The 17,371-nt window shown below is 37.1% G+C and overlaps 2 protein-coding genes across 2 annotated transcripts; both read right to left on the bottom strand.

The window, feature by feature from the left end:
- Positions 1-4,646: 4,646 nt before the first annotated feature.
- Positions 4,647-6,654, bottom strand: LOC111169618 (olfactory receptor 13H1-like). Its single transcript, XM_089904880.1, is given in 3 exon segments — positions 4,647-5,642; positions 5,644-5,710; positions 6,627-6,654. Coding segments are annotated over 3 exon segments (921 nt in total). The 3' UTR covers positions 4,647-4,816.
- An 8,384-nt stretch (positions 6,655-15,038) lies between these two features.
- Positions 15,039-17,081, bottom strand: LOC111169617 (olfactory receptor 13H1-like). The gene is given in 3 exon segments (XM_022563930.2): positions 15,039-15,933; positions 15,935-16,282; positions 16,284-17,081. Coding segments are annotated over 3 exon segments (924 nt in total). The 5' UTR covers positions 16,547-17,081; the 3' UTR covers positions 15,039-15,620.
- Between the last annotated feature and the right edge of the window lie 290 nt (positions 17,082-17,371).

Genomic DNA, 17,371 nt, shown 5'->3' on the forward strand with positions numbered 1-17,371 from the left:
ATGCCAATAAGTTTGATAAACCAAATTCAATGAACAAATTCCAAAAAATACAAAATGCCTCAAGAAGGAACAGACAATCTAAATAGGCCTATTATAAGTAAAGTGATTGAATTAATAATCAAACATCTTTCCGCAAAGAAAAGTTCTAACCAATATAGATTCACTGGAGAATTCTTCCAAACATTTGAAGAATAATTGACACCAGTCCTTCACAAACTCTTCCAAAAATAGAAGAGAAGGGAAAACTTCCCAAGTTATTCAGTAGGGCTGATATTATCCTTATACCAAAACCAGACACACATCACCAGAAAACTACAAACTAGTATCCCTTTTGAATATAGATCCCAAATCCTTAACTAAACACTAGCAAAGCAAATCCAGCATCATATAAAAAGAATTATTTGCCATAACTAAGTGATATTTATCCCAGAAATGCAAGGTTGACTTAACATATCAATGTAATACACTGTATTAATTCATTAAAGGACAAAAGCCACATCATCATCTAAACAGATACAGTTAAATAATTTTACAAAATCTAATACCTTTTCATAATAAAAAAGCATTGAGGGGACTTCCCTGGTGGCGCAGTGGTTGGGAATATGCCTGCCAATGCAGGTGACACAGGTTCGTGCCCTGGTTCAGAAAGATCCCATATGCCGCAGAGCAGCTAAGCCTGTGTGTCATAACTACTGAGCCTGCGCTCTAGAGCCAATGAGCCACAACTACTGAAGCCTAGAGCCCGTGCTTCACAACAAGAGAGGCCACCACAATGAGAACCCCGTGCACCATAACGAAGAGTAGCCCCCGCTCGTTGCAACTAGAGAAAGCAAGCATGCAGCAATGATGACCCAACTCAGCCAAAAAAATAAAAATTAAATTAAAAGCATTGGGCAACTAGGAACAGAAGGAATGTTACTCAACCTGATAAAGGCCATAGATGAAAACCGCACAACTGACATTGTAATTAATGGTGAAAGACTGCAAGTTTTCCCCCTAAGATCCTGGAAGAAGACCAGGATTTCTACTTTTGCCACTTCTATTCCACATTGTTCTGCATTTTTTGCCAGGACAATTAGGCAAAAATAAATAAATAAATAAAAATAAAAAATCATCCATATTGGAAAAGAAGTACTGTTAGCTCTATTCACAAGTGTCATTATCTTGTATATAGGAAATCCTAAGGAACCCACAGAAAAAATTATTAGAACTAATCTCTTTCAACAAAAATATACTGAATCAATGGTATTTCTATAAACTAGCAATGAATGATCAAAAATGAAATTAAGAAAGTAATTCCAATTACCATAACATAAAAAAGGATGAAATACTTAGGAATAAATTTAACAAAAGAAGTGCAAGACTTGTCCAATGAAAACGACAAAAAACTGTTGAAAGAAAGTAAAGGAGACCTAACTAAATGGGAAAATTTCCTATTTTCATGACTAGGAAGACTTAATATTGGAAAATAGGAAGAGGGCAATACTCCCCCAATTGATCTATAGGTTCAACCCAATCTCTATCTAAATCCCAGCTGGAATTTTGTAGAAATTGGCCCATCAACCCTAAAATTCATATGGAAATGCAAGGGGCCCACAGTAGCAAAATCAATTTTGAAAACTAACAAAGTTGGAAGATTCACAAAACAAGCACATGAAAAGATGCACATCATTAGTTATTAAGAAAATGCAAATAAAAATCACAATGAGATACTAGTTTTAGCCCACTAAGATGGCTATAAAAATCTAATTGTACACTTACAAGACTTAGCTAGCATGTGGAGAAATTGGAAACTATATATTGCTATGGTGTGGATTCCCCTATTTCTCTAGTTTTGCAGACACATGTATTCACATCCTGAAGATTATTATTTCTGAAAACATAGGGACAAGCACCTGATGAATAGATAAACAAAATGTGATATATCCAATACAATGGAATATCATTCAGCCATAAAACGTTACTCAACATAGATGAACCTTGAAAACATTATGCTAAAAAGGTACATATTGTATGCTTTCCTTTATATCATATTATATTATTTACATCATATTCAACAAAACTTCATTTATTGCAGGAATAAATGAACACTTTTCTGTGTGCTCCTTTCCATATGATGAAAATGGTAGACTTCACAGTTCTGCTTTTATGAGTTATAGAAACTCAAGGGTCATTCTGCAGATAATTTTATTTTCTTATTACTTTGTACTGGTGTTGTTGACATACTCAAAAGCCAATGATATATTCTTAGCCTTCTTCAAATTTTAAATTCTTTCTTTTAAACACTTACAGGAAAAGTTGTTACTGTGGCTCTCAAGTGCATTTTCTTCACTTTGCTGCTGCCAGTACACAGCACGAAGCTCTCTTCTCAGTGCTGTTGATTTTTAAGGGGTCAGTTCAACCTTTTAAGATGTCGCCTTGTGATTTTGGCACACCTTATTGAGGAGATGGTGTACAGGGAGGCAGAGTTGCCCATTATCAGCTGCAAGCCAAAAGTGCTGTTTGGCAGAGATAAGAAATTTAAACAAGTTTCCCAAGGCATAGGTAGTTCCAAAGTATTGCCTGTTTATTATAATTCTAACCTGTTTACTTAGTAATACAAGGAAGGTTTTAAGAAAACAGCTCTCACAGTAAACATTTAACATAAAGGCACCGTACACACATATCTCTAACTGATTAATTGTTCTTATAATCTCTTACACTTTCTATTCATCCAAAGTCTTTTTTTTTTCATCCAGAGTCTTGACTTCATGTCAGAAGTCTTCTTGCAGCTTGTTCTCCACTTCTAGATGTAACATATTTCTCTTTAGAGAGAACCCTGTCTAACTTCTTCCTGAGGTAATCAAAAGGGAAGACATTAGTTTACCTGTCTAATTTTCTCTTGTAGCTAAAAAAGTCCCTGCCTCTCCCCAATAAATTTCTTTCTGTCAGCAAAAGGCACATCTCATTGCTTGTTCTATTCTACCTCTTCTTAGTCCCTAATGAAAATGATCAAATTCCAATAAGTATTAGGTTTTCAGTTTTACTCCATTTTTCCTTTCTTTTGAGGAATCACGTTTGTTTCCCGCCTCTAGTGTTTGACTTTATCTGCTTACTGTGTCTTGTTAGTTAGTTATTAGTACCTTCCGTTTAGTTTTAGGGGTGCTTTAGTTTAAGCGAGAAGTTTTAGAAACACCAGGAATAAAACTTACACAAGAATTTGTTCAAGGTTAAAATGGTAATGTTACAACGAAATTTGCATAACACCATAGATTCTCTTTCTAAAGAGTTCTCTATTGGGATTCACACAGTTTTATTATTTTCATTTTCATTTACAACAGCTTCTGTTGTTGACTGATTAGGCATTAATTGCAGGAGTGCTTACCAGAGTGAAATAAAATGGCTCAAACTGGGGATCTGCCTGTCAGGATGTATCTGAAAACTGATGGAGTCAATCAATGTTGAAACAAATTTTGTGGCTTTTTATTAGTCATATGTTACTGAGTGTAGCATTTTGTTTCCAAAATTGGACTGGTTCATTGCCAGTTTGAACCAACAACAAAGACCCTGACTATTGAAACACAAATGACCAATGAACATGAGAAACATATTCAATCTCCTTTCTAATAAGATAAATTCAAATTAAGAACACAGTGGGAACATATTTTTTTAGTCTATCCTATTTGCATGGATTATTTTTAAAATGATGTAGTCATTATTTATATAGACATAAGCAAACACTCAAAAATGGCTTTGTGTTAGAGAGTTATTGACAGTTTTTTTCTTTTTTGACTGATGGGTATTCTGTGTCCACCATGTGCCAGTCATTGTGGTAGAAGCTAACATGTATTATCCTATTTAATTCTTAAAATGAGTTTGTGAGGTAGGCACTCTTATAATCCACATTTTACAGATGAGAAAATTGAAGCTTAAAGATGGAAACTAACTAACTAAACACCACACAACCGTGAGTACCAGACTTAAATACATGTCTTCCAGATTCTAACACCTACGCAAGCCTCATTGAGTGCTGGGATTATAGGTGGTATTTCATTTCTTCTCCCCCAATGTGTTTTTTAAAAAATGAACATTATAATTCTTATGATCGAAAGATACAGTACATGCTTGTTTTCTTTTAAGGAGTTCCTCCTGAGTTAAATTTGCTCTATGTGAGGTCAACAACTTTGGAAGTGGCATGCAATTATCCAGAAGTAGTGTACATTGGCAGAGAAAATGTGGCCCTATCTACTGATCAAGACATGCAATTGTATGTTCCGTAGAGTCATCAGTTCTGGCCCTCAGTATGTACACAGTCTTGAAGGGCTCGTTGCTTCAGCAGAGGACTTTCTATGTGGAAGTCTTATATAGCAGTTGAGTAATTTTTCTCTCTCTACCCACTCACATCTATCATTTCTAAGCCTGGATCATAATATACCTCATACAAAAAGTATTGAGTTAAGAATTGTCCATTTTACAAGTTTGCTCTTTATCACCTATAAAAGAGAATCTAGAATATTGAAATGTTTCTCATTTATTAAAACAAAATCAAGCTACTCAGGATTCAAATGTGCTAATTATTATTTTGTTTTATAAGCTCTCCCACAAGATTGTCCTGTATAATTTATTACCTAAATGGATGACATCGTGAATGTTTAATGTTTTTCTCAGTGAGAGTAAGTTCTTTATCACACACCTGTTGGAAATAGAAAAAAACACATTTGAAAATAATTACGTTACTAAAATATTGCTTAGTATTTGGACCTTGTTATTTTTACAAGTCAGTGTCAAGCTGTTGGTTTGGATGAGCCTCTGTGGGCTATTCATGCCCTTTTTAGGACTATTTCTTCTTAATTATTTTTCTTAGGGCATCTTTCACATCCTTGTTCCTCAAGGTATAAATGAGAGGGTTCAACACAGGGCTTAGAGCACTGTAAAATGTAGAGGTGACTTTGCCCTGGTCCCGGTACTCCCTTGACTGAGGTTTCAGGTACATGCAGGTGGCTGTCCCATAAAATATGGTGACCACAGTCAGATGGGATCCACAGGTGGAGAAAGTTTTGAGCCTGGCCTCTGCAGAGCGGATCCTCAGCACAACAACCACAATGCGAGTATAGGAGATGAGGATGAAGGTGAAGTGCAGCGGCAGTGTCAATATACCGATGACCAGACCCAGAATAAGTCTGACTAGGGTGTCTGACCAGATGAGCTTCAACAGGGCCTGTGCCTCACAGGTAAAATGGTTGATGATATTGTGTCCACAAAAACTGGCAAGAATTGCAGTGATTGGTATTACTGCTAAAAGGAAGGCACTAGCCCAGGTCACCACAGCCAACTGTATGCAGACCTGGTCATTCATAATGATGGTGTGACACAGGGGATTGGATATTGCAATAAATCTATCATAAGCCATGACATCAAGGATGAGGCACTCTGTCATCCCCAGAAAAAGAGCAATGGTCATCTGAGCATAACAGCTAGTATAGGAAATGGTGGGGTAGTCTCTTAAACCACTGAACAATAAAAAAGGCACTGAATTGCTAGAGTAGCAGATATCAAGGAAGGGCAAGTTGCTTAAGAAAAAATACATAGGGGTGTGAAGCTGCTTATCTACTCTAACCACAACAATGATGAGACTGTTACCCACCAATGTAATCAGGTAGACTGCTACCCTGGACTTTTGGATGATTGGACAAACCCACCAGGATGAACTCTGTCACTTCGCTGGCATTATCTGTAATCAGAATATCTGTTGTGTTCTATCTGCTGAGGAAGAAGAAATTGAAATCATTTTAATTTGGGAAACATTTATTGAGTGTTTGCTGTATCCTCAGTAGTATATCAGGTGCTATCAGGAGGAGATGTCTATGAAACAAGTGATGCTGTTTGTAAGTTTATGTTCTATTTTGGAAGATGAAGCATTCATACACAGCACAAGATTAATTTGCAAAGTGGCACAATCCATTGTGAGTCTTAATCCCTTCATCTATAAAATGAGGGAGGTTGGACTCCACCTGAAGCATGCTTTGAACACTCCCCCTAAAAGAAAATGTGCTAATTTACTGCTTAAATGTAATCAGATCCCTGAATCACAGAATTACTAATTGTTCTTTCCTGCTATGGATATTAGCCAGAGGTTTATCTTTAGCTTGTTTGTATCCTTGGCATAAAATGTGTGCCCAGTTCACTCTCATTTCTTCCTTAACCTGCACATCCAATCAATCACTAAGTACTATTGGCTTGTCCTCCTAAATATATTTCAAATCTACCTAGAAATCTCCATATCCACAGCCAACACTTATCTAGTAAGAGCCACCATTGTCTCACATCTGGACTAACACAAGAGCTACTTAATAGGTCTCCCTACTTCCATTCTTGCCTCTCTATAGTCTATTCTACACATAGCAGCCTTTTACAAACATTCCCATGCTTAAAACCATTCTAGGGCTTCTAATTACAATTGGAATGCAATCTAACCTGTTTACCATGACCCACAAGAGTCTAAATGACCTGACCCTAACCTTATCTTGCATAGTCTCTTCTCATGCTGACCTTGTTTCAGCAATATTATCTTTATGAAGCACTCTAAGATTGTTCCTACCTCAGGATTTTGCACATTGTGTTCTTGCTGGGGGAAATGTTCTTCCTACCGTTTTTGCTTGGTGAACTCCTAGTCATTCTTAATACCTCAGCCTAAAAGGAACTTCATTACAAAAGCCTTCCCTAACCCCACTAATTTAAATCAGATCTCTTTGTTAAAATTGTTCATAGTACTCAGAACTTTTCTTGTATGGCTCTTATCACAGTTTGTATTTATATATTTGTGTGATTATTTAATTTCTGCTCTCTTACTATAGCCCTAGGAGGAACGAGGCCCTGACTGTTCTATGTACTACCTTATTTTCACTACCTCACACAGTACCTGGTGTGAACCCACAAAATGTGGGTTCAGTATATGTTTGTTGAATGAATAAAGGCCAGTTATTTGGTTCTTCTCTCTTACCCAATGTCATGAAATTGATTTGACTGAAACTACTTTGAACTGGCTGAAGAAAGTAAATGTTTGATGGTAAAAAGCCTATGATGAGAAACAGTTAGTATCTCATAGTATTCAGTCTTCTTTTTTTTTACTTTTTGGCCGCGCCACATAGCATGTGCGATCTTAGTTCCCCAACCAGGGATCGAAATGCTGTCCCCTGCATTCGAAGCACAAAGTCTTAACCATTGGACTGCCAAGGAAGTTCCTCATAGTAGTCAGTCTTATTAATGCCCTGTAGCTCAGAAATACTTTTTTAGCCTTACAATTTGCCCTTTGCATGGAAGGAAGGTGTGATAGTGAAGAGAGAAAATGGGTTTATTCTAGAATCTGAAAGAAAAGTGTTTTCACCCTTTTTCATCCATTAAAAATTTTATTTTCTTTGTTCTGGTTCTATCAGATATGCATACTATCACAGACCAGCTCATTATTAAGGTCAAGATCTTTTCCTGGATTGTCTGTAAAATTTCCAGGAAGTTGTAATCACAAATCAGGATTTGGGGCATCTACAGTGTATAGTTTCAGACTCATGAGGCAGTTGTCAGGCCTTGGTGAGAACAGGCTGTGGATGGGAAGGTTTGTCTTAGGAGCTAGGCAGCAGAGAGAACTATCCAGGCTAATGATGTAGGTGATCTCTTTGGATTCTCTACTCAGGACAAACTCCAAATCTCAGAAGGCTGAAGACCTTTATGGACAAGTAATTCAGGAAGTAGAGTAAGAATTTATAACAAGATCCTCATTAAAACCTAATACAGGATAAGGGGGTTCTGAAAAGAAATCAGAACCAAGGGCCAAAAAACTGAAAAAATACTTAGGTGCTGCTAAACTTCTAATTACAGTTGTTTTTTTACTTATTAAAGAGAGTGATCTTACAAGGAGGCCCTTGACTACCTGTAATGAGAATTTAAAGGCTCCTTTTTGTTCTGTATACTCCCAGAATTGGAATCAGAAAACAGAATCAATCTGAAGTGAAAAAGTCTTCTTGGAGTAGAGTTATAGGATTGAGACTGAAGCAGAAGTCAGGTAATCTAGTCTTTATTCAATGGTGACACCACAAGCATAGTTTCTTAACAGCATTACAAAAATGGGATTTTCGGGGCACAAACTTTTTCAAGGGGTACTAAAGTTTCACACTAGAATGGCAACATTTAAAATCATAAAGCTTTATTTTGACTTACAATATTCACCATGTTATAGTCCTAAAAATCTCAAAACAAATGCCAGTATAGATAGCTGAAAAACAAAGAACACATTTATGTGTTTACATGATTTTAGAGAATTTCACTAGACTAACCATATATATTTTTTATTGAATAATTCAATGTTTTAGCGCTGTGTAGGCCAGAATCCTCCTAAATTAACTAGACATATGTGGAGATTCTCACATATAGTCACAGGCTTTTGATCTTTTGGAAACATGTTGGGTGTACTTTTCTTCACACAGATTTCCCAAAGAGGGCTTTCCTGTTCCCACTTACCATGTAGGAGCATGCTTCCCAGGAGGACTCATTTCATTTTTAATACTTAAGTTAAGGGATGCTTGGAGTATCTTCCCTGTTCTCTGAGCTCTTTAGAAAGCTCCCAGGAGTTCAACATATACTAGAATAGATAGTGCGCACAGACAGGAATTTCTATTATTCATATCAGGCAGTGTAGACTGTTGGTTAAGAGCATGGATCCTGGATCAAAGTTTGAATCCTGGATCCATTACTGATTCACAGTGCGGCATTGGTAATTTGCTTAGCTTGTTTACACCTTAGTTTCCTCAATTATAAAATTGGGAAAATTATAGTAACTATCTCATAGGGCTTTTGTGCCATATATATAAGCTATTATTATTTTAAATAATATTTTTAAATGAATCCTCATTTGGGAAGTAGCACCCATGACAATATGGCCACATTTGTTATCTTTCTTTTCTGGAAGGGGGAAAATAAATAAATGAGGACAAAAATAAGTCAATATGGTCAGATTATACTGTGAGCCTTCTGAAAGAAGAATTTGCATTTCATTTCCATAACTTCAGTACTTGTCTCGATTCCTGACACATGGCAGGAACTTAATGAATAAATGATTATTTGGGGAATCAAATTGATTTTTCTCACCTGAATAGCATAAAAGCCCCCCAAACAAAAATGGCAAGGTCTCTAAGAGTTGTGCGGGATCATTAGCTCACTGAAGTGTTGGAGTCTTTCAAGGGAAGTGAGTTACAGATGCATCCTGGGAGATCCATGTCAAGACTGACCATTCCACACATATATGTTGATTTGTTCCAACAAACAACTATGGCTTCTTTCCTCCTTGCCAGGGTGTATGTTCTTCACTTGCTCTTACAATGGGTTTTGTTTTGATTCTGTTCAGCATTTTAGAAACCGGGACTCCAAATGGTCCAAAACATGAACAAGAGAAGAAGGAGAGAAGAATCTTAAACATTCTCTGCTGTTACCTTCTGAGTTTATTCATTCTGGTTCCAAAGAAGTGATTTCACTGAAGAGACTTCAGGGATCAGGTCCCTAAAAGGCAACTAAATCCTACTACTAAACTAAAGCTGTACATTCTTCTGGGAGTGTTATTTCTAAGTCATTAAAATACAAGTAGATTTTGTCTACTAATGCCAATACTTCATTAGTGACAATATGATAAAACTTTTGACTAACACCCTCAACTCTACTTTTGCTCTTAAGTTACCAGGGAGCAGAACCAACTCTAGGGTGATTACTCAGAGTCCTGTGTTTCTTGGGAGGGTTTCCAATACAGTGACTCAGAAGGTAATGAATGAATAGGAAAGGGGGAATGGCCACAATTTATTGGGATGCTATGAAAGCTTCAATTAAGCATTCAGGTAAATAATGTTAACAGTGTTTACTGGAGGTTTCCTCTTCCTCTTCACTTTATCCTAACTTCCCCCAGCCTATCCCAGCCATCTTTGACTTGAATAGTTTCTGGAAATCCCACTTTTTCCTAAAAGTTTGCTGGATTAAATTTGAGGTGCCATACAAACTGTCACTGTCTAAATTTAATCATCTTCTCATTCACTGTCCCATTGATTTACTTCATCTGTGCATGTACCTAATTATAATAGTATTATTTTACTGATTTCTTGCCGAGTTGTGGCCTGAATATATGATGTAATTGTTTATTATTTTTACTTGTATCCTTCTTAAAATTTCCAACTTAGAGTTCAAGATATTGGGGCTAGGAATGAGGCATCTCAGCAAATGGTCTAGCTGAGTGCTACTCAAAATGTTTGCAATGACATAAGAACAGAATTGAGAGTAAATAGTAACTTTTAAAGTGATTTGACATTGCCATAATATTTTCATTGTATTTTATAGAATATCAGGCTGTGACAGCTTGGAACTTTAAAAAAACAGCTGTGTTTTACCACAGATAGTTTGAGAAGTATTGGTTTAACACCTATTCATTTAAGCAGTTCTTATTGTGCATGTACTCTGTGCCAGGAATTATGCTAGGGAGACAGAGATGAATGAAACAAACTTCTTGTTCTCAATAAACTTATGATCTAATTGGGGATAAATACTCCAAAACAACTGATTATAAAATAATATGGAAGAGGCTAAATTTAGGGTTGAACAAAATGTTATTAAGCAAAAGAAAATGGAATTAAGTCACCTATCCAGGGTTAAACAGAATGCAGTGAGCTCTGGGGAAGGCTTCATTGAAGACATGACATTAGATCTGACCTTGAAGGATGACTGAGGTTTTGCCAGGCATGGAAGACAAGAAGGGCACTGCAGGCAGAGAGAACAGTGTATACAGTGGCATATACACATAAAAGGTAGAGAAAAAAGTATTGATTTCCTGGAGCATGGGGTCTGTGGAGATGAGGTAGAGAAGGAGGATAAAGAGGTTAGCAGGGTCCTCAATTAATGTTGGCATATCCTATAGGCAATAGGGAGCCACTGCAAGTTTCTAATCTTGGAGGGGAATTGTAGAAATGATGAGATTTTCGCTTTAGAAAATCATTCTGGAGAAGTTTCTAGAGTTTTTGATGATGGCCATTCTGACTGGGGTGAGATGATATCTCATTGTAGTTTTGATTTGCACTTCTCTAATGATTAATGATGTTGAGCATTCTTTCATGTGTTTGTTGGCAGTCTGTATATCTTCTCTGGAGAGATGTCTATTTAGGTCTTCTGCCCATTTTTGGATTGGGTTGTTTGTTTTTTTGTTATTGAGCTGCATGAGCTGCTTGTAAATTTTGGAGATTAATCCTTTGTCAGTTGCTTCATTTGCAAATATTTTCTCCCATTCTGAGGGTTGTCTTTTGGTCTTGTTTATGGTTTCCTTTGCTGTGCAAAAGCTTTGAAGTTTCATTAGGTCCCATTTATTTATTTTTGTTTTTATTTCCATTTCTCTAGGAGGTGGGTCAAAAAGTTGATTGGATGGCTAGTTTAGAGAGAGACTGGACTAGGGAAAAATAGGAGCTTATTACAGTCATCCTGGTATGGGTTGAGTAAGCTGTGGACTAGGACAGATGCATTGAGGACAGAGAAGGGATGGATTTCGAAGACATTTCAGAGCAAGAAACAATAAGATTCAGAGAATGAGTGGTCATTAAGGGTAAGTGAGGAGAAGATGTAGAGGCTAATTCTGAGGCTAATGAAAATACCATCATGTAGCATTTGTAACGTGCTTTTAACTTTTTAACGTCTAACATCTATGATCTCATTTGATCTTCCAACCCTTCTGAGGTAGGTTAAAGAATATATTTTTCCCTGTTTGACAGATCCAGTCCAGAGAATTAAGTGATTCGCCTAGAGTTTCATAGCTCATTAATGGCAGAACCCAGACTAGAATCCAGACATCCTGACGCCTAATCATGTGCTTTTCTCACTCCATCGCGATGTTGTACTGAAGAAGTGTTTGACCTGCTGCTCACAGTTAATCGGAAACATTTGCTCTGCATATTACTAGCAGGGGGAGAAAAGAGGAGAGAAGGCACCCAGTGAGATGAGCACCAACTACTTTTGAGTCAATTGAAACTTCAGTATTAGTAATAATAACTGTATAATAACAGTAATAAAATAAATTAATGCTTATTGAGGGCTTACTATGTCCCAGCCATAGTTCTCATCATTTTATATAAAATCAACTGATTTAATCCTCTTAACAACCTTATGAGGTCAGTCCTATGATTGTCTTCCTGTTATAGATGAGGAAACTGAGGCAGGAAGTTGCCCAAGGTCATATAGCCAATAAGTGTCAAGGTCAGATGTTTTAGCTAGACAATCTGAAAACATAGCATTTTTTCCTTTCTCTGTTCAGCAACAATCTTACCATCTTCCTACTTTTCTTTTTCAAAGACTCCCTGAACCCATCAGGCTCCCATCAGAAAGAGCATCTAGGCATCAGGAGAATTGTATTTTTTAAATTAAATTAAATTAAATTAATTTTTTATTGAGGTATAATTGACACATAACATTATATTAGTTTCAGATGTACACCATAATGATTTTATTTGTGTATACAATGAGAAATTACCACCACCATAATTCTAGGAGAACTGTATTCTCTTCCCAGTCATATCGCTAACTGTTGACCTTGATATCACAGCCTCTCTACATCTTTTTATCACCTCTTAATGTCAGTTTCATAATATTAATAACAATATCTGTTTGTTAATCTCATTAAATTATTTAGAAGATGATATGAGGTAATATATGTTCAAGAATAAGATAAACTGTAAAGTGTATAAAGTGCTTTATAATTTTAAGAACTAGGAAGATATAAATTCACATAGTAATGTTGCTTGCGTACACGTCTTTCTTCCCGCCTAGACAGTGAATTCTTTGAGGGGAAGGATCAAATATGCTTTTATTTGACCACCGCATCTCTGGCAATACCACAGTACCGGCTGTATAGTAGGTAGTTAATAAATGCATATTAATTGAATGATATATGTACAGATGCTTGAATGCATGGGTGAGAGAGCAACCTTGGAAGGCACTATTTAAGAAGCAAGTAGGCATTTCAATTCGTGGCGTCTTAGGCTCACGTGATCCAGACTTCACAATGACAGCTAACGTTTATTGTTCTCTAACTATAGGCCAGGGACTTTTCTAAATGCTTTACATGAATTGAGTCACACAGTTCTTATAACCAAGCTATGAAGTCACATTCAACACATTCTTATTAGCTCTCACCTGTATTGTAAAAGTGTGTAGACTTTGTAAACAGATTTAAATGGCTTCTGAGCATTCTTCTCTGAAACATCTACTTCAGTAACATCATTGGTAACAGTTTCCTACATAATATCCCTAAAACTTCCCAAGATTCCTGCGATTCCTGCAACTGTCTGAGGTTGTTGGCAATATTCCTTTACCTTCTCTCTCACAGCCCTTCCAAAGGCTTCATAGGCCTCTAATTCTGTTTATTAAATCCCTTCCTGCCTGATATAACTAGAGTGGTTGTGTCTACATGATCAAACTCTGAACACTACAGTTAGTGTTACAAGTACTATTAGCTCACTTAGGTGAAGAGATCAAAGCAGAGAGAGTAGCTTGAAATAAAAGTGGTAGAATGAAAGTTTGAATCCAAAAAGTTTGGCTCCAGGGCCTGTGCTCTAAATAGTTATACTTCACTGCCTTTCCTCAAGTGAAATCCCAAATCCTGTGAATGGGATGTGGCGTCTTTTTCTTAAATCCCTATTGGAAAATATCACTTGGAAACTATTTTTCAGTTTGCAAACTTTCTCCTCAATTTCTAACAGAGCTATCTTAGTTTCAAACCAGTCTTTATTTGCTTTCCAGGGTGAAGCAAAGTAAGCTTCACTACCCAGCTGCCTAGGATGAGGTGCACAGTGGAATGCTTCTCACAATGCCTGTGAGTGATCAGGTGGAGAAGCGATAGTCAACCTTAGGAGTTTTCAACAATCAAGAATTGATTTCATTCCACAGCACCCTCATAGAGTTCATTTTTATATTTAAAATGAATTAATATCAATGTTGAATTAGATTGTCTTTGGGGTTTAGATGCCTAGAAACAGAATGTTAGTGCTGGAAGGGCCATAGCTATGTTAACTAGCTGCTATGTGTGTCTGCTTTTCCAGTCAAAGCTAACATTTAAAGTCAGGCAGATAGATCTATATATATTGATCTTGAGGAATGTCCATGATATATTGTCAAGTGGAAAAAGCAAGTTGCAGAGTAAATTGATGATATTATTCTATTTTTTTAAGAAAATATATATAACACCTAGATGCAGAATGTTAAGACTAGAGAGATCCTTGGGTAACAAAACACAACCTTCCTATTATATTGATGAGCAAATCTGAGGGCCAAAGAGTGCTATAACTAAGGTCACACAACTAGTTAGTAGCAGAATCAATTCTGCATCCCTATCTCCAAACTCCACTATGTCACTCTGTCTATAGGCTGTGCCTGTACCAACAAGTCAATAAAGAGACAAAGCATATAGTGACAGAGCTACCATTTTGTAGTAGAGGCACCATTAACAAAAATATGATTCTCATTTTACGCTGCAAATAGAGAGCTGTAATAAAGAGTAGAATATTTCTCCCCCCAAAAGCAGGGTCATTAAAATGAGTACTCTGAATGTTTCTCCTAATTTCTGAATTTCTCTCTACTTGAAGGCTCTATTGTTTTCTCCTGTAAAATTTTATTGATTTCACCAATTTAACTTTATTTCACAATGTTAATTTGAAATGTTTTGCATAATGTATGAAACTTGCCCTGGCACCTAGTACCTAGTTCCTGGTTGAAAGTAGTAAGTTAATATTTGTTGAATGAATAAATCAAAGATTTAAATCACTTGAATTTTTTTTCTAAATATTTTTTTATTTCTTGATATTAAAACATGGTTTCAGTGGCTGAGAATACCATAATTTAAAAAAATGTATAATAGATGGAATTTGAATGAATGTTGCATTTACTTGAAAATTATGCTATTTTGATAAGTGATTTACTCATTCTATTTTTTTTCTCATTGTTAACATGAGGGGTGGATTATGGTGACTTTTCTTACCAATTTTACAGAGATATTAGGAATACAGAATGAAATAATATATTTGAAAGAAGTTTAGAAAAAAAAAGAAAAAAATGAAACACTCTACACTAATGTAGGAAATGTCTATGATAAAATTTTCTCACGGTTCTGAGATTAAGTAGAGTAAGGGATTATGCTTTTACAACATGGTTTGCCTTCAGTAAAGTTGTAAAATTTCTGACATTTGTCTTCTGACCTCTTATTACACCATTCTTTGTCCTATTTTCCAATTTCAGTTATGCCTCGCCTCCTGCTAACAGTCATAGGAGATTCTCTTGCTGCTTAGGTCTCTTCTGTCAGTGAGGAAATGATTCTGATAAATTTATTTACCTGAAGTTGAGTAACTTAATGGGTGGCCGACCACTAATGTGTTATATGTAAAGAAAGAGTAAAAATAATGCCTGTAATGGAAATTCAAGTCTCAGTAAGAATAATACTTTGGGGTGGGAGCACTTCCTGAAGCTTCTCATATAATGATCACCTACTCTACCAAGGGTAAAGTCAGACATTTTAAACAGTTTTTTTCTGTCAGTGAAGATGTAGCTGAATGTTATTTTAGAAGTTTAGAAGCAAAGAAGGCTTATGCCCTTTTTGCCATAACTTTCCTCATTGCCCCTTTAACATCCTTATTCCTCAGGCTATATATTAGGGGTTTCAGCATGGGTGTCAAAGCCCCATAAAACACTGAGATAAACTTGTCCTTGTCAGGGGATGACTTGGACTGTGGTTTCATATACATGGAAATGGCTGCCCCATAGAAGATTGCCACCACAGTCAAATGAGAACCACAGGTAGAAAAGGCCTTGAGCCTACCCTGGGCTGAGCGAATCCTTAGAACAGCAGTGGCAATTCGGACATAGGAGAGGAGAAAAAGCCCAAAGGGTAGGAGCAGGGAAAATACTTGTGATGAAGATCATAAGCTCATTGAGGCTGGTATCAGAACAAGCCAGCTTAAGAAGGGAGAGAATTTCACAGACAAAATGGTTGATGACATTAGCCCCACAGAAATGAAGTTGCAGGGATAAGATGAGCATGGCAGTGAGCACAAGTGATGCCCCCCATGAGGTAGCAGCCAGCCAAACACACACTGAGCCATTCATGACCACAGAATAGTGCAGGGGATTGCTGATAGCAACCACACAATCATAGGCCATGACAGCCAACAGGAGGCACTCTGCTGTGGCCAAGACCAAGGAGACACTTATTTGGGTCAAACAATCGTGGGTAAGAGAGGTAGGGATGGGTAGAGAAACAATGCACCAAGGCCTGGGGCATGGAGACCGTTCCATAGCAAAGGTCTAAGAAAGACAGATTACTAAGGAAGAAGTACATTGGAGTGTGGAGGTGGGGGTCAATGTGGATAAGAAAGATGATAAGTCCATTCCCCAATAATGTTCTGAGGTAAGTTATCAGTACCAATGTGAAAAATGTGACTCTCCATTCAGGATAGTTAGAGATTCCAATAAGAAGAAACTCAAATACTGCTGTAGTGTTGTCCATGGCCATTCTTCCCACTTGCCACTATTCATTGGATGGGTGCCAATGTAGTTGCCTAATTTTACCTGAAAGAATGAGAATAAAGATGGAGGGATGGTATGAGAAAGTTGGAAATAACTAGGGTGTACAGGATCATTCTCGTTGTCCTCTTCAAAAGATATAAGAATACAAATGAGATATCTATGATGGATACAGAGGCAAAGCTAAAAATCTACTCCCTCCTGTGGAAAACAGCAAATTCCCCATTCTTTTAAAATGGTTATATGAAAAGTTCTGCAACCCACTTTTGCCAGATACTTTTTAGTATCATTTTTTTTCCAAGTAGGAAGAGAGGAAAAGGAGGGCATCTTCCTGCTTCTCTCACTCGTTCTCCATTTTCAAAGACAAATTTGATTCATAGAGATGGTTGAACCTCTGTCAGCTTGAGTTACTAATCTCCACCAAGAGGGTACCTTCTGATAGTCTTAGCTAAAATATTGCCTATTCTTGTGTCTGTCTGTCACTCCTAGATTGTTCATACCTCCATTTTCCCATTGTGCTAGTATCTACCACGGTGCTTGTCCTAGAGTCCTGCCAAGTATTTCTTTTTTTTAAATAAATTTATTTATTTATTTTTGGCTGCGTTGGGTCTTCGTTGCTGCACGCGGGCTTTCTCTAGTTGCGGCGAGCAGGGGCTACTCCTCATTGTGGTGTGCGAGCTTCTCATTGCAGTGGCTTCTCTTGTTGCGGAGCACAGGCTCTCGGCACGTGGGCTTCAGTAGTTGTGGCACGCGGGCTCTAGAGTGCAGGCTCAGTAGTTGTGGTGCACAGGCTTAGTTGCTCTGCGGCATGTAG

The sequence above is a fragment of the Delphinapterus leucas genome, chromosome X, assembly GCF_059928025.1.
Source record: "Delphinapterus leucas isolate spDelLeu-1000000601 "Yukka" chromosome X, BTC_Dleu_Yukka2, whole genome shotgun sequence".
Lineage (NCBI taxonomy): Eukaryota > Metazoa > Chordata > Mammalia > Artiodactyla > Monodontidae > Delphinapterus > Delphinapterus leucas.